The sequence below is a fragment of the Musca domestica genome, unplaced genomic scaffold (genome assembly GCF_030504385.1).
Source record: "Musca domestica strain aabys unplaced genomic scaffold, Musca_domestica.polishedcontigs.V.1.1 124, whole genome shotgun sequence".
Taxonomy (NCBI): domain Eukaryota; kingdom Metazoa; phylum Arthropoda; class Insecta; order Diptera; family Muscidae; genus Musca; species Musca domestica.
In genome coordinates, this window is record NW_026712162.1 from 295,309 (window position 1) to 316,983 (window position 21,675).

The window sequence follows — 21,675 nt, forward strand, 5'->3', positions numbered from 1 at the left end:
CTAAATTTCGTGTAATAAATCATTTAAATATATACCCTGCGTTTGTACCTCGTTATGCAGCACCTAGTCTGGTTTATTGTTCTTAAATACAATTTGGGGTTTGAACTTGGGTCAGCGTTAGTGACACTCTGTTGTTGTTATTCTAATTGGCTAGTTAACGTCAACGAAGAAAAAAATCTAAATAAAATACAAGATTTGTCAAAAAAAAAAGAGCTTGCCATCAATTACTTCAAGATAATTATGGGTTGTTTGAAGCCCCAAATTCCCCCCAAAATATGAGTTAAAATATGACTTCTCTCTGGCTTTTGTCTATTAATACTCAAAATCGTTTTTTTTTTGTAAAATTATTTAAGTTCCCAATAATTTCTCCTCCTATTTGAGTGGATTTTTGTTTGTGAGCATTTTTGAGTGGCTTTTTTTCGTTTGTTTGTTTGTCTGTCTGTTTATATGGTAGCGTACAATTGAGCCGAGAGCCAACGGCGGCAACCAGCCAACTAGCTGCTACCTAGCCTGCCTGCCTGCCTGCCATCCATACCAACAACCAGACATTTGAGGTGCTGCGAAGTGAATTTTTGTTAAATATATTTTCAATGCCGCAACATCGGTTAGTTTGGCCCGAAACCTCAACAAATTAACAAGTGAAATAACGCACAAGAAAATAATACGAAAAAAAAAACAAACCAAAAATTAAATTTAATGTGGAAATAAAGAAAAGCCAAACTAACAAAAGTTCAGTTTTTGAAAAAAAAGAACTCCCCTTGGAAAACTAAATTCACAAAAATACCGGGAGAAAAAAAAACATAATTAACACATTGTGTGACACCAATACACCAACAGCCAGCAAAAGATTGCGTAAAATTCCCCCTGAGGCCATCTCTCAACCACTAAAAACCAAAAAAAAAAAAAACAACTTCAAAAGTGAGTTTCAAATTAAGTAATCGTGTGTGTTGAAAAAAAAGAAACAGAAACACTGCAATAAAAAAAACTTTATTACCTCACAAGACTTAATGAAGTAAAAAAAAAACCAAAAAAGTGCCCTCATATTTTGTGGCTTAATTTTTTTCCTTATTAATTTAGATAATACCCCAGCACTAATGATGACTTTTCATCATTATTGGCCACGATTTTTCTATGCAGACATCTTATATTTCACTTTCACTTTCCGAAAAATTTTCCTACCCACCAGATGTGGCAGCACAAACTCGTCGTAGAAGAAGCAAAAAAAAAAACAGAAAAAAAAAAACGCAAACAAACATAATGGGTTCCATTGGTTTGGTTTTTTTCCTTCTAAACCGGAAATATTTTTTTTCTGTTCCTCCTCCACCTCTAAAAAGACTGACTTTTCCAGCTTCTGTAAGACAGGTAGTTTGACGGTCGTCGGCTATCTGTCTGCTTTTCAAATTTAAATATATCCACCATGGTTTTTTTTTGTTGCTTAACCCTAAATCATTTATATTTTTTTGTCATGCTCTTTTGAATTCGAATAGCGGTTTTGAATGCGTTTCGTTTGTAGTTGAATTAATCCAAAGAAATACAGAAACAGAAATTTGAAACGAAGTTCCTCCCACTGTTTTCTGCTCCATTTCTTTGATAATGCTATCGTGTTGAATTGAAAATGAAAGTGAAGTAGGGGTAATTATAGGTTTCAAATGACCATATTTTTGAAGTGGAATGTAAATAAGACATACAATTTTTGTTTTTTTTGGGTAACGGTAGTCTGACAGGGTTCAAAATGTTTTTATCAGATAGATTTTGAAAAAAAGCCACTTTTATGTTTTTGTGTGAGTTTTGAATCAGGAATATTGCCGCAAAATTTCATCCGTTAAAAAAAAAAATATTTTTTCAGATGCAAGTTCATGAATATTCCCGCAAAATTATTTCCACTCTAAAAAGTTTTTAACCTGGTCCTTCTTTTAGCACAAATAAATTATTAATGATCGTAGAATTATGGAATATCTTCTTCTATTCAGATAATATTGGAAATTAATTTGTGGACATAATAGGGAAGAATCCACATAGAATTTAGAATCGTATTGTTTTGAATTTATTAAAAAAAAAGTAAAAAAGCTGTAAGTTCGGCCGGGCCGAACTTTTAATACCCTCCACCATTTGGTACAAATTTGGCAATTTCCAAAAAATAAAACCCGTTAAAAATTCTGTTAAAATCTTAAAAATACCTAATGCTTATACGACGACGTGGGCCTGCATAGGCAACTTTTGTCATAAATTATTACAATATTTAAATGCGAAACTTGAAGAAAAATCTGTTTATAATGTAGCTAAAATCGTCAAAATACCGAATATGGGGGGTACCGTTATATGGGGGCTATACGAAGACGTGGACTTGCACAGACAATTTTCTGGCATGGGCTGAAGTATCCATTACGAACTTCACATACGAAATTTGAAACAATCCCTGTAAATAACGTCGTTAAAATCATTAAAATACCGAATATCGGGGGTACCGTTATATGGGGGCTATATGAAGACGTGGACCTACATGGCTCATTTTTTGATTTAGGATGTAGTATCCATTACGAACTTCAAATACCAAATTTGAAACGATTCCGGTAAACAATGTCGCTAAAATCATCAAAAAACCGAATATTGGAGGGTACCGTTATATGGGGCCTACAGGAAGACGTGGACCTGCACAGGTAATTTTCTGTCTTAGGCTGTAGCATCCATTACAAACTTCAAATGCCAAATTTGAATAATTCCGGGAGGTACCGTTATATGGGGACTATATGATAACTTGGACCTACATGGCCCATTTACGAACTTAACCTGCCTACTGGGAAAAAATACATGTGTGCAAAATTTTAGCCTTCTATCTCAATTTGTTCGAAAGATAGCGTGATTACAACAGACAGACAGACGGACAGACAGACAGACAGACAGACAGACAGTCACACAGACAGACAGACGGACATGGCTAAATCGTCTTAGAATTTTACGCTGATCAAGAATATATATACTTTGTTGGGTCTGACATGAATATTTCGAGGAGTTACAAACGGAATGACAAAATTAATATACCCTCCATAGTATGGTGGAGGGTATAATAAATAAACCATCCCATTCTAATTTCTGGAAAAACCCAGTTAAAAAGCATCTGTCGTCTTTGCCGACAGATATGTATATACCCTAAGCCTATACCAGTTTATTAAATACATTTTGACTTACATTATGATTATCAATGTGACCCTTTATGGAGAAGATACCGAAGGTGTGGGCCAATATTATCCACTGCTCAACTGAAATAAATCTGACATTAATATTACAACGTGCCTGATTTGGACTATATCGACTACTTTATTCATGTGACACATGAAAATGGAAAATGTTGAAATGTGCGTGAGGTATCGGACATAGTATTCCCCTTCATCAAATATTGATAAAAATATTGGAATGTTTAAAATTTGAAGAAAATCAGACATCAATTACCAATTTTTTTGAAATAATAATTAATTATAATTTTAACCTTTTGTGGGGGAGGTACGAGAAGGTGTGAGCCGATAAATTCCATATTTACAGCAGATGTGTGGCTGTGAAAGATATGTAGATATAGAAAGCTTGAAATGAATCTCTGACTTGCTTCGCAGGTTATGAGAGACATAAGTATTGAAAATGATGACCCTTTTTGGGGGAGGTACCAGAACCTATGAACCTATATCCATCACCTTAGCAGAAATATTGGAATTTGTAAAATTTGAAGAGAATCGGATTCTTATTTCACATTTTTTGAGGAAAAATTATTCAAAATATTTACTAGTTGTGGTGAAGGTACCAGAAGGTGTAGTCCGATATATTCCATCTTCACACCAGGTCTTGCGTTACCAAAAAAAAAAAAAAAAAACAATATAAAAATATGGGAATGTGTGAAATTTGAATCTGATGTTTTTTATGAGATTCATGGCTATTCAAAATGTTGACCCCGTTGTGGGGGTCCAGAAGGAGTGAATCGATATCTACCATCTGCTCCGCAGATATTTTATTGAAATAGAAATAAAAAAAATAGAGAAATATTGGGATATGTGAAATTTTAGGATAAGAAAGGAGATATAATTATTCAAAATTCTGACCCTTTGTGGGGGAGGTACCAGAAGCAGTGGACCGATATTGTCCATCTCCGAACTCGATCTAAGTTTGACATTAAAGTGACGATGCACCAAGTCTGGATCAAATCAGACAATTCCTTCAGGACATACAGGCGGACGAACGGATACCCCTAGAGCGACTCTAACTGTCCTGAAACGGATTTGGTCCAAAGGGTTCTATGTCTGAAACCGTTATTTCGATGAAGCGCGTTTTGGGTGTATCAAATAATATATACCCTTTTTAGCTGTATGGCTGAAGGTAAAAAAAGCCAAGATGTTTGCCAAAAAGTCGTTGTAGATATAATCTTAAAAAATCTTAAAATTCCATGATAATTATACTTGCAAAATATACGTCCGGGAGGGCCTTCAAAAATATTTTTAGAAAATATTCCCGAAAATTCCAAAAAACAAAATTATTTATTAAAAATTCACGAGTTTTATATATCTTTCAAAAAAATGTATTAAAAAATTTATGGATTAAAAATATTCGTAAAAATTCTACGATTTATAGACCATATTCCCCCCAAAATCAAGATCACGATTTACAGTCGGAAATTCCTTGTAATAGCCGAGAAGTCCTTAGAAATGATTTTAAAAATGCCATGGAAATGTTTTTTTTTTTCGGAATGCCCCTGATAGCATCTTAAAAAATCATCGATTTATTTTCAAAAAAAAAAAAAAAAAAAAAAAATTTAAATATTTTTAAAAAGTCCACGAATTCTGGATGAAAAGACCTAGAAGAATATATTGCGAGTCTTAAAATCCTTATTTTTATGAAACTATATGTCTAAGGGTATGATAAGTTAAAACAAATAAAAAAGCAGCTGGGGCGAACTTTGAATACTTCCTACCATTTGGAACGAATTTTGAAATTTTCAAAAAATGAAATCCATTAAAAATTCTTAAAAATACCGAATATAGCACGTCTTTACGAAAACGTGGATCTGCATAGGCAACTTTTGTCAAAGCCATTACAATATTCAAATACGAAATATGAAAAAAATTCGGTTGTAGGAAAATGATGAGAGATTGTCAAATTCAGTACCTCCTCAATTCTAAAAAGGAATATCACAAAACTGAAATGCTATTTAAAATATTAATCCCAATCTTCTAAAAAAAAAAACTTTCCAATAAATATTATGTGATGCGTTGTTATTGTTTTTTGTTTATTCATATAATTTTCTTCAATAGCTATTTATTTTCAGAACTTCAATTAGTCAAACTCAAAATAGAATATTTTGAACATGAATCATTTAGTTGTTTACCAATTGTTTCTTAAAGCACTTCATAAGACCTAAAATAAACACAGTACTATTTTGTCTGGAGGATTACGGATTTTGTTGTCTGTCTTGTTTGTTTATAAAACAATTTAAGATATTTGAAAAAAAAAACACACACACACACACACAAATTTTTACGTCAAAACAGCTCAATTAATAAGATAGAAAAGAGCTATCTCATTGTTTTGTTACAAATCTAGCTGTTTGACAAATTTTCCATTGTCACTGATTGAATATTCGTATTTGAAATTATTATGGCAAGATGGTAAGGGGGATGTGAAGAGCGAGCCTTCAGATTTCGGGTAGGGAATAACTATTTTTTATTTTTTTGTTATTTTTCTAATTTATTTTATAATTAAATTAAAAAAACTGATTCAAAAGCCATAAATCAAACATCCTATTTTTCAACGAAACAAATGTATTCATTTATTCATGTCTGTGCAAACACAATGTTTTTGTCTGGACCGACAAATTACTTTAGGCTCAGGCGTTTGTTTAGATGGCAAATGCATAAAAAATTAAGATTTTTGTAGTATAATTTTTTTCTCTCTCACTCTCTTTTTTCCAAATATCTCTCCCTACATCTATCTCTCTCCTTCAATCAACAAATTAGCTGGTGTAATATTTTTTTTTGGTTTGTTGACAACAATTGTATTTCACGTTGACCATCAGTTTTGCTTTACTTGCACTTCCCTACCTCCCTCCCTCTGTCTAGCCAATAAAAAGGCCTTTTGGTAAATAAATTAAAAATGTAAAGCTCATCACGTTCAGGGTTAAATACACATGCTCGACAATTACACAAAGGCAAAATCGAACCCGACAATACCCAGAAATACAACAACAAATACAATGCAATCTAAACATTATGGGTCACACTGCATGGTGTGTAACCTAACCTTGATGTATTTTTTATTGACACTGATCTAATTCGAATTGTTCGAGAGAGAGAGAGAGAGAGAGGGGAATGAGCAGCCAACTCTTTCTGGAAGAGGTTGAAGTAATGCCCATCATACATGAATGAAAAAACGTGCGATTAGTCATATTGACATGGAGATTTTTAGAGTGATACAACTATGAGCGGTACACAGGAATAATTTTATGAAACTAACCAGACAAGGATATTCAAAGGACTTTTTGGTAAATCAAGCGAGTATTTTGAATTTTTTCAAATATGGTTAATGCAATACAAATGTGGAGATTTTAACGGATTTTAACAGGATGTTGAATCCAATGGTGTTATGGATAAGAGTGCGGCATTTCGAAAAGAATATTTCAAAAATATTCAATGAAATTGTTAAAACATTTTTCAAGGATTTAACCTCGCAAAATTTTAAGGATATTCGATGCATTATTAAACGTTGGTTTTTGAAGGAATTTTTCAGGAATATTTAATGGAATATAACCTTGGACTTTTTAAGGAATTGTAAAGGAATATGAGCATGCATTTTTGTGGAATTTTTAAGGACATGAACGTGGATTTTTTAAGGAATTTTTCGAGGACATAAAAGTGGACTTTTAAAGGAATTTTCGGGGAAAAAAACGTGGACTTTTTAGGAATTTTTCTAGGACATAAAAATTGACCTTTTAAAGAATTTTTCGGGGATATAAACGTAGACCTTTTAAGGACATAAATGTGGACTTTTTAAGGAATTTTTTGAGGAAATAAAAATGGACTTTTTAAAGAATTTTTCAAGGAAATAAACGTGGACTTTTTAAGGAATTTTTCGAGGAAATAAAAATGGACTTTTTAAAGAATTTTTCGAGGAATAAACGTAGACCCCTTAAGGACATAAACGTGGACTTTTTAAGGAATTTTTCGACGAAATAAACGTGGACCTTTTAAGGAATTTTTCGAGGAAATAAAAATGGACGTTTTAAAGAATTTTTCGAGGAAATAAACGTGGACTTTTTAAGGAATTTTTTGAGGAAATAAAAATGGACGTTTTAAAGAATTTTTCGAGGAAATAAACGTGGACTTTTTAAGGAATTTTTCGAGGAAATAAAAATGGACTTTTTAAAGATTTTTTCGAGGAATTTTCCGAGGACATGAAATACGAATTTTTACATAGACTTTTTAAGAAATTTTCAAGAGTATAAACCTAGATCCTTAAGATACCTTTTTTATAAAACAAAAACCCTGTAAATTTAAGGACTTTTTAAAGATATGAACGTGGATATTTTTTAGGAGTTTTTCCAGGATATTAACGTAGAATGTTAAGGGCTGTGCGAAGATATAAACGAGAACTTTTCAATAGAATGTCTCATATGATAAAATTGGGGAATTTTTGAAAAAAAATGTTAAGGACAGAAACGATATTTTTTAAAGAATCCGAAAGGATAAAAACGTGGATACTTCTAGCATTGTTCCAATAACATAAAAAACTGGGTAATCTGGCGAGGAATCTTTATCGCTAATTTTGTAGACTCTTTTCAAAGTTTTTTTTTTTCAAAAAGGCCCGTTGCGAATTTAAATTTTTTAGGAATTTTTTTCTAAGACTCTCTACAGTGTTTTTTTAGAACTCTTTATAATTGTAGATTTATTTAAAATACCTGAAATATTTTTAAAAATTTTAGATTTTTGAATATAGATACTACATGTAATCTTTATGACGGGGAAAATATTTTATTAGACTCTTTACAATCATGTTTTTTTAAAATTAATTTTTCGAGAACTCTTTAAAATTTTGAATTTAAAAAAAGGTTTTAAGAATTTTTTATAATGCAGATTTTTAATTAATTTTTTCATTTAGTATTTATGATCGCAGATTTCTTTTTAACATTCCTTGTCCTGTTTTTAATGGAGATTTGATTAAAAAAAAACTATTTTATAAAAACAAGGTTTGTTTATTATTTTTTTGAGTCTCTCATTATGGATGTGTGTTATTTTATTTTCAACATTTTAACAACTCTTCAAAATAGTAAATTTTTTCAAATATATTTTCTAAGACTTTGTACAATAGAAGATTTTTCTAAACTGTTTTGAGCTTTAAGAAACATATTACATATCTTTGAAGGTAATAATATGAATAAAATTAAAAATCTTGTTTTTTCATATTTTTTAGGGCACTGTACACTTGTGAGCTTTTAAAATGAATTTTAAATACTATTTTTTAGAAATTAATTTCGAGCTTAATCTACATTTTTTATAACTGAGGATCTTATGTAGTTAATTTTTAGACATAGCACACTTCATATTATTTATTATTAAAGTCACTCTATAAAAGCGAATTGAAAAAACGTGTTTTGTTTTCTAAAATAATTTTTAAAATACGATTTACATAAAAAATAATGTTTGCAAGTTCTCATAGACAAGCTGATTTTTTTTTAATTTTTTAAAAAATTAAATTATTGAAGACCATCATATTTGATTTTTAATTATTTTGAAAGACTCTCTAAAAGGAATATTTTTAACAAGTTCCTTGCATTCTTTACGATTGTACATTTTTTACAAATGTCTTTCAAGAACCCATTACATTTGTGATTTTTTTTAAATATGTCATTTCGAATCCTCTCGCATTTTATCATTAAGAAATTGAAAAAATAACCCCTTTGTCTTCAAAGGTTGCCATTAATGATTTTTCAAAAGAAAAATTCAAAACGCCAGACATCTTCTTTTATTTAAACCAAAAAATATTAAGCCCACCATTCATTCAATTCTTCGTTCATTATTATGCAAACATGTGTGAAATGATGTAATAATATGTATAAAAAATTATTGGTTTTAGTTTATTGACTTCTTTCAAGTTTTGTTGTGTTTCATTTTTTTTTTGTGGTATACATTCATGAGACTGCCGTCCTCATATAAATAATAGCAAACAATCTCAATACCAACAACAACAACAACAAAGACAACCATGACAAGACAAAGAAAAAAAACTATGCATACCAATAAAAGCCAATCGTCGTTCAGCAGTGGTAATTCTCAAGGCTAATAAGAAATTGTAAAACTGAAAATAAAAACCAAAAAATATATCAACTGCACTCTACAAAAGACTTAAGCAACGAACACGTTTTTTTCGTGCACTTTAATTTGAATGGAAAGACTTAAGACACAAACTTGGCTGCCATACTCTCACAGTTTGCCCATGTGTAACAGTTGGATGAGTAAAACCGGAAGAGGTAAAGAGTGTGAGAGCGAGTGAGAGTTCAATGAAATTATATTGACGACGACTCCCACTCTCATTTTGTAATCATCCAATTAATTGTTGTGGGGTTTATGTTGTCACCTTTTGCGGTAATTGTTGAGTTTAAATAAGAAAATGTAACTTGAAAAAGACGACCATAAGGTTTTACAGGTTAACCTTTCTTATTGCCTGGATTTTTATTGGAAAAATCGTTCGTTGATTTAAAAAGGATTAAATAAAAATCCGCCACAAAAATCTAATGGAAATTAAAATTATTTTTTAGGAATCTATTTAAATTATTTTTGTTTATCATTGTAAAATTTATTAAAAAATTTTCTAAAAAATCATCTTTACATCAAAAGTCATACTGGAACTTGGACTAAATTGTGAAAGAAGTTCTTGAAATCTCACGTTAATAGCTTTCATTTAAATGTTTAAAACAATTAAAAACCCGATAGAATGACTTGCACCCAAGAATAATTTCAAGCTCCCGATTATAGCTTAAAAAATATTTAAAAAATCGACATAATTAGCTCTTAAAAAATTCTAAATCCCATATTATAAATCTGATAAAAAATACACAAATATTTGATACTTCAAAACCTGTGAAAAACTCCTAATGAATTCGCTAAATTAGGTGTGGTTATAATTTTCTTTTGGAATGGATGGAACCTGAAGAATTTTTCTTTTTAAATTTTCCGTTAAAATTTTCCATTGTTATACCCTCCACCTTGGAAAGGAGGGTATATTAACTTTGCCATTCCGCTTGTAACATCCCTAAATATTCGTCGTAGACGCCATAAGGTACATGTATTCATTATCAGCATAAAATTCTAAGTCGATTTAACGATGTGCGTCAGTCCGTCTGTCCGTTGAAACCACGATACAGCCCACATTTGTATTGTGTCTAGGATGGTTGGTTTTGAAATTGAGATATATCGGTCCACTTTTTGATATAGCCGCGATATAACGGTACCTCCCAATATTGGGTATTTTGATGATTTTTGACATATATTTTCATGGATTTGTCTAAAAATTGGTAATTGTAGTTCGCAATGGGTTCTAGCTCTTGTGGCGGTAGGTCCTCGTGTTGGTATAGCCTCCATATAACAGTACCTCCCGATATTCGGTATTTTGATTATTTTTTCTAAGGGTTTTTCTAATAATCAGTATTTTTAGGTTATAATGGGTTCTTGCTCCGATGGCGGAACATAGTATATATAGGTTAACGTTTTGGTATAGCCCCCATATAAGGGTGTCTTCCAATATTCGGTATTTTGATGCTTTTTACCACATTTTTCCACGGATTTGTCCGAAAATTGGTATTTGTGGACCATAATGGTTTCTAGCTTTGGTGGCGAAATTTTTATGTATAGGTCCACGTTTTTGTATACCTCCATATAAAGGTACCTCCCGATATTCGGTATTTTGATAATTTTTGCCACATTTTTTCTAGGGATTTGTCTAATAATCGGTATTTGTAGGTCATAATGGGTTCTAGATCCTGTGGCGGAACGTAGTATGTATAAGTCCACGGTTTTTTATAGCCCACATATAACGGATCCTCCTAATATTAGACATTTTGATGATTTTTGCCACATTTTTTCACGGATTTATCTAAATTTTTGTAAAATTTGTAGTTCGTAATGGATTCTAGCTTTTAACGGTACCTTCCGATATTGGATGTGTTAATGATTTTTGCCACATTTTTCCACGGATTTGCTCAAAAATTGGTATTTGTAGTTCGTAATGGGTTCTAGATGCTGTGGCGGAACATAGTATGAGTAGTATAGTATAAATTGGTATCTGTAGTTCATAATTTGTTCTAGCTTCGGTGGTAGAACATTGAATATTTAGGTCCACGTTTTCCTATAGCGCACATGTAACGATACCCACCAATTTTTGGTATTTTATTAATTCTAGTCACATTTACCAACGAAATTGTTTCAAATTTGTTTGAATTCAGATGCTTTTATATAAAAATGTTTTTTTTTTTTCAATGGTGGAGGGTATTAAAAGTTCGGCCAGGCCGGACTTAATGTTTTTTACTTTTTTTTTAAGAAGTTTATATTTTATCTCTAAAGTGAACATTTTTAAAAATTCAATTTAATAACTTCGACGTTTTGCGGTAATTTCCCTTAAACCAAATTTTATAAAATCTATATTTAATGATCCAAAAAACTGTAGTATTTTAATAATAACCCCATAAAAACACACCCTAACATTACAAATCAACGCCTAAAATTCAAGAAAATGACAAGCAAAACAAACAAGCAGCAGACAAATCAAGGTTAACATATGATAAAATTATGCAAAAAAATAATAAAATATCTGATATACCTCCCTGCGATTAATGTAAGACAATTTGCTAAAAATACCAATTAAAGATATTTAAAAAAAAACTGATTAAAATTATTGCCCAAAAAGTCGACAACAAAAAAGAGGAAAATAAACAAAAAGAAAATCAACAAAAAAATAAATTAGCGCAAGGGAAACCATTCACACAAAAAAAGCTGAATATTATTGGCCATATTGAAGACGTATAACAAAAGTCAATACGCATTTAACCCAATTAAAGCGCATGGGTACCCTGATTCTGTAATCAACCAAAAATGAACGACCTTCACACATCTTCAACTGTTATGGTACGCCACCATGAGCTTTTGTGTTTGTATGAGCGTTGTTTTTTTGGTATGGCACCACTATTTTTGGTCACTGTGGATTGTCCACACATTACCTTATCTTTCGGTTTCGTTTTGGTTTAGATGACAAGTTTTTTTTTACAATTTGTTTTTTATTTCAACCTGACAAGAGAGGCACAATTTTTTTTTGCTTACTGCCTGTCATTCCCAGCCAGCTTAGCTTTGGGTTTTTTTTTCTACTCCAATTTGACAAATTATTGTCGAATCACCTTAACTTAGTTATCACTCAAAAGAAACAAAGCAAAGCAATTGTTACATCATGTCCTAGAAAAGGGTGTCTGTGCCTCTTTTTTTGACATGGGATAATATCTCTGAGAAAAGAGCGTAGCATTGAGTGCATGAGTTGTTAAAATAAAATCACTCATTTGAGATGTATGCTCAATGGCCGCATTATGGAAACATACTGACTGGGTTATTGATCGCATGATGTTATTTTTAACTCAAACTAGTTTGGAATTAAAACTGGCTGAAAATCAAATTTTGTGCGATATTTAAAGAGAATATTCAAAATTTTGGAATATTAAATGAGACTATTTAAAGAATTTTTAGAACTTATATTCTGTTGCTAGCATAGTTATAAAAATGAAATATTTATAAATTAAGGGACTTAGACTAGGACTTGCAAACATTGTTTTTGAAATCGTTCTTCATTATCATAGCTTTTTAATTTTCAAAATAATAAAAATTGTTCAAATCTTGGTTTTTATACCCTCCACCATACTATGGAGGGTATAATAAGTTTGTCATTGAATCTTATATTTTGCAAGTTCTTTACAAATGATGGACGGAATTAAAAATTCGGCCTAACAGAACATAGCTACTTTTGCACTTGTTGTCATAAACGTTGATTTCGGTTTAAGAATATTAGAAAAAGTGAATTTTTATGAATATTAATATGTACAGGGTGAGATAAAAAACTGCAACAAAGTGAAACGCCATAGTATTTAATTTTTTTTTTAATTTTATTGAATGAAAGCACAAAATGTCAGAAATAGCATCAAATTTTAGAATAAGTTTAGATTTGTTCGAATTGGTCACATTTGACACGAATTACGGCCTTCAAACGGCCAATGAAACCGTCACACGCTACCCGAATATTGCTCTGCGGTATTTTGGCCCATTCCCGGCGAAGTGATTGACAATTTTGTGGTTTTTAGTGCCAACCTTGCTTTCCAAAATACTCCAGACACAATAGTCCAACGGATTGGTATCCGGAGATTTTTGTGGGTATTGTGCGCTAGAAATGAAGCGAGGAATCTCATTTTGTAACCATTATTGTGTGACGCGTGCTGAGTGCGATGGTGTTGAGTCCTGTTGGAATGTCCAAGGTCTGAGGCCAAAATGTTTGAGTTCCCAAGGCTTTAATGTACCCTCCAGAATATTTTCGCCATAATATTCGGCATTTATTCTGTACCACGGTCGATATATACGAGCGGAGAGCGACTATCGGCTGTTATGGCGGCCCACACCATCACCATGGCCGGCGTTTGAGTTCTGGTGGCCAAACGAAGGTGCACATTTTTAGCTGATATCTTTGGCAAGTAAACACGATCATTTTATTTGTTTACAAATTGCTGGACAACGAATGTTTTCTCATCGCAGAAAGCCAAATTCGGCAGTTCACCACTTTCGGCCAAGCGAAGAAACTCTTTAGCCCTTCTGAGTCTATTTTCTTTCTGTTGCGGTGTATGTTCTTGAACTTTTTGGAATTTCAATGGCTTTACCCCGAGCTAATTTTTCAATATTTGCCGAATGGAATATTGCGATATGTTCAGCTCACGAGCCATTTTTCGGCCACTGCGACGGGGGATTCGATAAAGTCGCGTCTTTACTTTTCGAACCATTTCTGCTGATGTTGTTGTTTTTTTCCGTCCACTTCTTAGACGTTGTTCTATGCTATCAGTATCACAGCGATGGTATGAGACACAAAAGATTTATTCACATTTAAATGCTGGAGTGCTCTAACGAAAGCCACTTGTGGTTTTCTAGCCTAATATAAAGAAATCAGACTATCACGCTTGAATTCCATCACGAATAACATTTTTTTCAGGGAAATTCTCACCAAAATGCTTTTGTACGATTGTAAACAATATAATGACCTGTCTCTGGAATAATTTTAATAGCTGTCGGACGAGTGGCTTAGTAATGACAGCAATCTTGTTGCAGTTTTTCATCTCACCCTGATTTTTATTTGTTTTCATAAACATTTGTTTTTGTTAAGGAATATTAAAAAAAAAATCTCAAAAAAATCTATTTTTATAAAAATAATCATAAAAAATTGTACATTATAGAAAATACTCATAGAAATTCAGGTCAAAATAATATTCTTAATAAATCTACGACTATAAAAAATATGTATATATAAATATTTTTTATAGTCGTAAATTTATTAAGAATATTATTTTCACTTGAATTTCTATGAGTATTTTCTATAATGGACAATTTTTTATGATTATTTTTATAAAAATAGATTTTTTTTGAGATTTTTTTTTCTTATAAAAACAACAGTAAAGGGATAAAGCCTGATCATTTTGCAACAACAAAATATTTTTAATAACGTTATTGTTTTTTTGTAATCGTGGAGTTTTTAAAAAATATTTTTTTGTAATCATTGATTTTAAGAATATTTTTTATAATGAAATTTTCTCTTTCGATACCATATTTAATTCAGAAATTTGGTAAATACTTGAAAAATTGGCATATCCAACTACTTCGAATTCAAGATAGCCATTACAAATTACCTCGTTGTGACCTTTACCTAAAATGAATTAATAACTATTTCGTTTATGATTTTATCCAAAATGTGTTTCTCACAAAAGACATCCATCAAACAATACAAATTAACCAATCCCATATTCCATATAGCCAACCACGAATGCATATGCAATGACCTTCATCTATTTGACATTCGCTCCGACACGAAACATTAACCTACATTTTTGATTATCTTTTCTCATCTTTAACATAAAGTTCGCCGGTTCAAACAAAGCCCTCCCAATGAACCATAATCAAAAGACTAGTTTGAAGCAGTTATGTTTCGAACCCCTGATGGTATTAGTCAGCAACCTACGCGCTGGAGTATGAATTTTTTTTACCATTTTTCGTATGCAAATATGTTTGAAATAAAATCAAATGGTCATTAAACTTGCTTGTTATGAGATGAATTATTTACATGGAGGTCTGAACTTTAGAAGGGCAAGGGCAACCTATATTTTCAAATTCAAATCTTGTTACAAATTTAAAATGTAACACGTGATTTGGCATATATTTTGCAAATAAATGACATCGATCATTTTTGTGTGGGAGCACGTGAAACGTTTGAATCTTCGGCGTAAATAGTTACTATTTCAAATATTCAAGAATTTCTGTAACAGTGTCTGTGTATATGTCAGTTTTACATGCAAATTGGCAAATAGAACGTGCTTAATAACCTTGTGGCTTGGCAGACATCACAAAAAAAAAACATATTTGAAATTCAGAAAATGTTTCTGTTATTTACATTTCTGAGTCGAATAAAAAAGCATGGAAAATTATGAATGAAAATCTACTTGTTAAGTCATGGAATTCTTTCTGTTTGCGTTGTGAAAAGTTGAATTACAATCTATTTTTTTTAATTTTCTATTAAAATATGCATAAAATTGTTTATCATAATTATGGGAGATACATTTCAATCAACATTCTCGATTTGAAACTATACTTTTTGAGAAATAAAATCAGGTGGAGAGACATGGTAGAGAGACTTCAAACATGTTTGAAGTATAAAAATGTCTATTGTCTCTCGATTGAAATTAAATTAAAACAAGTAAAAACCAGTAAAGAAAGTATTAAAGTCGGGCGGGGCAGACTTTATGATACCCTACACCACTTTGCTAATTTAGTTGAGCTCCACATAACAATTAAAAGTTTTTATGGGAGAATTCAATCATACACGCTATGATTATAATTTAAATTTAAAGTTCAAAGAACTAGATATGCCGAAGCATTTGTATCTTTTAAATTCGGACTTGTGTTGCCCATTTGGTGCACAATTAATTTGAAATCGGATAAAGATATATATGGTAGCTATATCCAAATCTGAACCGATCTCGATAAAATTTGGCAAAGATATTTCTGAGCTGTATTTGATATATTTCCCTGAATATCGTTGTTACGGAGTGCATACTACGGTTGTGGGTAACAAATATAACAAATCGAATGAATAATATATATGGAAGCTATAGCTATATCTGAACCGATCTTCACCAAATTTGACATACTAGCTTCTAGACTCAATTCGGTCGTATGTGCCAAATTCCAACCCATTTGGACAAATATTAGACGTTTGGTGCACAATCAAAGGTAAATCGGACGAAGTTATATATGGGAGCTATATCCAAATCTTAACCGATCTCGATAAAATTTAGCAAATGTATTTCTGAGCTGTATTTGATATAATTCCCCAAATATTGTTGTTGTAGAGTGCATATTACGGCGGCGGTGGACAAAAATAACAAATCGGATGAACAATATATATGGGAGCTATAGCTTCATCTGAACCGATTTGATCAAATTTTGGCATGCATATTTTCAGACCTAATTTGGGTGTATATGCAAAATTCCATACAATTCGGGCTGATATTACAGGTTTGGTGCACAATAAAAGTCAAATCGGACGAAGATATATATGGGAGCTATATCTAAATTTTGACCGATTATCTCCAATTTGAATAGGGTTCGTCCTTGGGCCAAACAAATGATCTGTGCAAAATTTCATCTGAATCGGGCAATAAATGCGACCTGTACTTTGTTTACAAAAATACATGGACAGACGGACGGACGGACGGACATGCATAAATCGACTCTGAATGTGATTCTTTGCAGATCATCAAAAGGAACTATGGGTCTATCTCGTTTCCTTTTGCCTGTTACAAACAAATGCACAAAGACATAATACCCTGACCAACTTATGGTGTAGGGTATAAAAATATCCTGTCGATTATTAAAATATATTTTGACTTCTGTTATGGTTATTCAAATTGTTGACCTTCTCTGGAGTAGGTTCCGAAGGAATGGACCAATATTGACCATTTCGTATCGGACCTAAACATATATAATAAAAATATTGTGAAATCCTAGGAATCGGACTATATTGGTTACTTCCGTCATTTTGTATAAGATATGTGTTAATTTTTATAAAAATGTTAAAATTTGCATGAGGTACCAGATATAGTTGGCCGGAGTATTCCATTTTCATTCTTCATCGAATACAGATAAAAATATTGGTATAGGCAAAATTACAAGCAAATCCAACAATTATATCCAATTTTATGTTAAATCATAAATTTCATATTCATCTCAGATATGTGGTTAAGAGTTTTAAGGAATCGCTGACTTGTTTGACAAGTTATGAGAGATACAAGTATTGAAAATTGTTACCCTTTGTGGGTGAGATACCAGAAGGGGTACGCAGATTTATATCATCTTCACAACAGCTCTTTTGTTAGCAAAAATATTTGTGTGTATGAAATTTGAAGGGAGTTGGATGCTTATTTCGCTTTTTTTTGAGCGTTTTGTTTGTCAAAATCTTGAACCCTATATGGGGAAGGGACCAAAAGAAATCTGCGCTCTATCGTCTTTATATCAGATCTTGTGTTGACGAAAATACAGGATGAGATAAAAAACTGCAACAAAGTCAAACGCCATAATTTTTACATTTTTTTTTAAATTGTATTTAACGAAAGCAAAAAATTGTCGGAAATAGCATCAAATTTTAGAATAAGTTTAGATTTGTTCGAATTGATCACCTTTGGTACGAATTGTGGCCTTCGAACGGCCAATGAAACTGTCACACGCTGTCCGACTGTTGCTCTCCGGTATTTGGCCCATTCCCGGCGAAGCGCTTGCTTGAGGTGATCGACACTTTGGTATTTTTTAGTGCCAATCTTGCTTTCCAAATTACTCCAGACACAATAGTTCAACGGATTGATATCCGGAGATTTTGGTGGCCATTGTGCGCTGGAAATGAAGCGAGGAACCTCATTTTGTAACCATTCGTGGGTGGCGCGTGCTGAGTGCGATGGTGCTGAGTCCTGTTGGAATGTCCAAGATCTGCGGCCAAAATGTTTGCCTGCCCAAGGCTTTAATACACCCTCCAGAATATTTTCGAGAAAATATTCGACATTTATTCTGATGCCATGGTCGATTAATAAGTATAATAATAATTATCATTTATCACCATGGCCGGCGCTTGAGTTCTGGTGGCCAACCGAAGGTGCACATTTTCAGCTGACCTCTTTGATAAGTAAACACGACTATGTTTGTTTTCAAACTGCTGGACAACGAATGTTTTCTCATCGGAGAAAACTAAACCAAAGAAAATAGACTCAAAAGAGCTAAAGAGTTTCGGCCAAGCGAAGAAATTCTTTTGAGTCTATTTTCTTTCTGTTGCGGTGTAAGTTCTAGCACTTTTTGGAATTTCAATGGCTTTACTCCGAGCTCATTTTTCAGTATTTGACGAATGAAATATTGCGATATGTTCAGCTCACAAGCCATTTTTCGGCCACTGCGACGCGGGTTTCGATAAACTCGCTTTTTTACTTTTCGAACCATTTCTGCTGATTTTGCTGTTTTCTTCTGTCCACTTCCTTAACGTCGGGCTACGCTACCAGTATCATGGTAACAAGCGATGGTACGAGACACAAGTTTTCCAGCCAAATATAAAGAAATCCCACTATCACGCTTGAATTCCATCACGAATAACTTTTTTTCTGAAAAAGTTTCACCAAAATGCTTTTGTAAGCTTGTAAGCAATATAATGAGCTGTCAATGGAATAATTTTAACATCCGTCGGAAGAGTGCCTTAGAAATGACAGCAGTATGAAGTTGGTTGCACTTTTTTCATCTCATCCTGTATAGAGATGTACCAGTCTAAATGGAAACGGATGTTGATTTCGTGTTTTATGAACTTCAGGAATATTCAAAATTTGACCCTTTGTGGGGGAGGTACCAGAAGGAGTGGACCGATATTGCCCATCTCCGAACTCGATCTAAGTTTTTTCATCTCATCCTGTATAGAGATGTACCAGTCTAAATGGAAACGGATGTTGATTTCGTGTTTTATGAACTTCAGGAATATTCAAAATTTGACCCTTTGTGGGGGAGGTACCAGAAGGAGTGGACCGATATTGCCCATCTCCGAACTCGATCTAAGTTCGATAATAATATTACGTTGTACCAAGTTTGGACCAAATCGGATACTCCTTTCGAGAATTATTGTGCGCACCAGTCAGACGGACTGAGAGACTGACGTCGCTAGATCGACTCCAAATGTCTTGAAATGGATTTGGTCCAAAGAGACTTAGAGTCTAAAACCATTATTTCGATGAGGCACGATTTGGCCGTATCAAATGATATAAACTCTAGTCATATGGCTGAGGGTATATGCATAACTGTTTATGGGAGAAACATTTTAGATTTGAAATACTTTCTGATAAACAGAGAGAGAGAGAGAGAGAGAGAGACATGGTAGAGAGACTTCAAACATGTTTGAAGTATAAAAATGTCTATTATTTCTGAGCTTTTTAAAATTATTTTTGATTCAAATTAAATTAAAATTTTGATATTAATTTTCCATTTTGTCTTCTTCCTTATTCTAGTGTTGGAAACCGAAGTCATGCAACAACACAACTTGTCTGGCCCCAAGGATGGTGAGGAGTTTGATCCCTATGTCTGTAGTCTAAGTCCCGAATTGAAAGCGGTGGCCAAAGAGGAACTACACGAAGACGACAACATTCGCAAGCAGGCCTTGGCTCAGTTCCGTGAATGGATCGCCAAACATCCACACATTAAAAAATGTCGCACCGATACAATTTTCCTTTTGCGCTTCTTGCGCACCAAGAAATTCTCCGTGCCGGCGGCTTGTGAAATGTTGGAACGTTATTTGACCATTCGCCAGCTGTTCCCCCATTGGTTTAGCAAATTGGATATTGAAGATCCGGCTATGAGTGAAATTTTCGATAATGGTTATTTGGTACCGCTGCCACAGCGTGATGAACATGGACGGCAAATTATATTCTCAGTGGCGGCCAAATTTGATCCCTACAAGTATACCTCGGTGCAAATGGCACGTATTCATTCGCTAATCTGTGAGGCCCTGCTGGACGATGAAGATTCCCAGGTGGCTGGCTATGTTTATGTCAACGATGAGAGTGGCATGAATATGGGTTTTGTGAGCCTATGGTCTCTTACCGATTTGAGAAGTATTTTGAAATGTATTCAGAACTCGACACCTATGCGTCACAAGGAAACCCATTTCCTGAATATACCTCACTATGCCAACAGAATTATTGAGTTGGCAGTATCGATGTTGAGCGATAAGCTGAAAAAGAGAATTATTGTAAGTTCATATTTGAAGGCTTTTTTTCCGAAAATATTTTGTTAATTCTTCGTTTTTCCCCTTTAGGTCCACAAAAGCATTGATGCCTTGAAGAGCAAAATAGATCCCTCAATCTTACCCAAAGAATATGGCGGCACCGTACCCATGGCCGATATGATCAAGGAATTCAAGGTGAAGCTGCAACAAAAACGTGCTGCCATTTTGGCTTTGGATGACATGCAAATCGAAATCACAAAAGATGCTGCCAGTTTTGCCGGCAATGATGTGGGAGAAATTGATTCAGGCGTTGTGGGCAGTTTTAGAAAACTAGAGGTCGATTAAACGATGCCAGCATCCCAACACAGGCTTCCAATCTCAGTAACAAATCGCAACAATCCTTAAATGTGTTTTTAATTTTATAAAAATATCTTCATTATTATTATGATAATTATTATTGTTAATAGTATTAAGTTTTTATCTCATTTATGTATGTATTTTATGTGTGTTTGATTTAATTATGTACACTCAAGTAAATTGGAGATGATTGAAAAAAAGAGAAATTTGTGATAAGTAAAATCTCTCACTAACCTCGTCACATTGATTTGTCCATTATTCTCTCCATCCAAGCCCAGAAAACTAACATCCATTCGAATGATATTTAAAATATTTTATATATTTGCTTTTCATAATTTATGAAACATAATTTGTAAGCAAATCTTTTGTTGTTCTATATTATGTTTTTATTATTTTTTTTTATTTTATTATTATTTTTTAATTTTTTATTTTCGGCCAACAACAACAAACGAGATCGAAAATTTCCGAAAACAAAAAAATATATATTTTTTTGTTTTATTTATTCTTACTTTTATATTTTATTTTCAAGTTTACTTGTCTTGTCGTTTTAATGTAGTATAATAATTTAATAGTAATTAATAAATATTAAAATAAATGTTTTAAAAAATAAAATCTGTTGAAAATCTAAAGAAAACATAGATTTTGTAGATATGTGAAAAAAAAAGTATGGGAACCCTGGGTCCCTTCTGCCTTATATAAAACATTTTAAAATGTCACTGACCGATTATCTCTTCAATTCCCATACAAAACGTTTATGCTCTT

General features: G+C 32.7%; 1 protein-coding gene across 1 annotated transcript; it reads left to right on the forward strand.

The window, feature by feature from the left end:
• The first annotated feature begins 523 nt into the window (after positions 1-523).
• LOC101889310 (clavesin-1) lies at positions 524-21,525 on the forward strand. Its single transcript, XM_005185321.4, has 3 exons — positions 524-918; positions 19,841-20,580; positions 20,647-21,525. Coding segments are annotated over exons 1-3 (996 nt in total). The 5' UTR covers positions 524-917; the 3' UTR covers positions 20,902-21,525.
• The last annotated feature ends 150 nt before the right edge of the window (positions 21,526-21,675 follow it).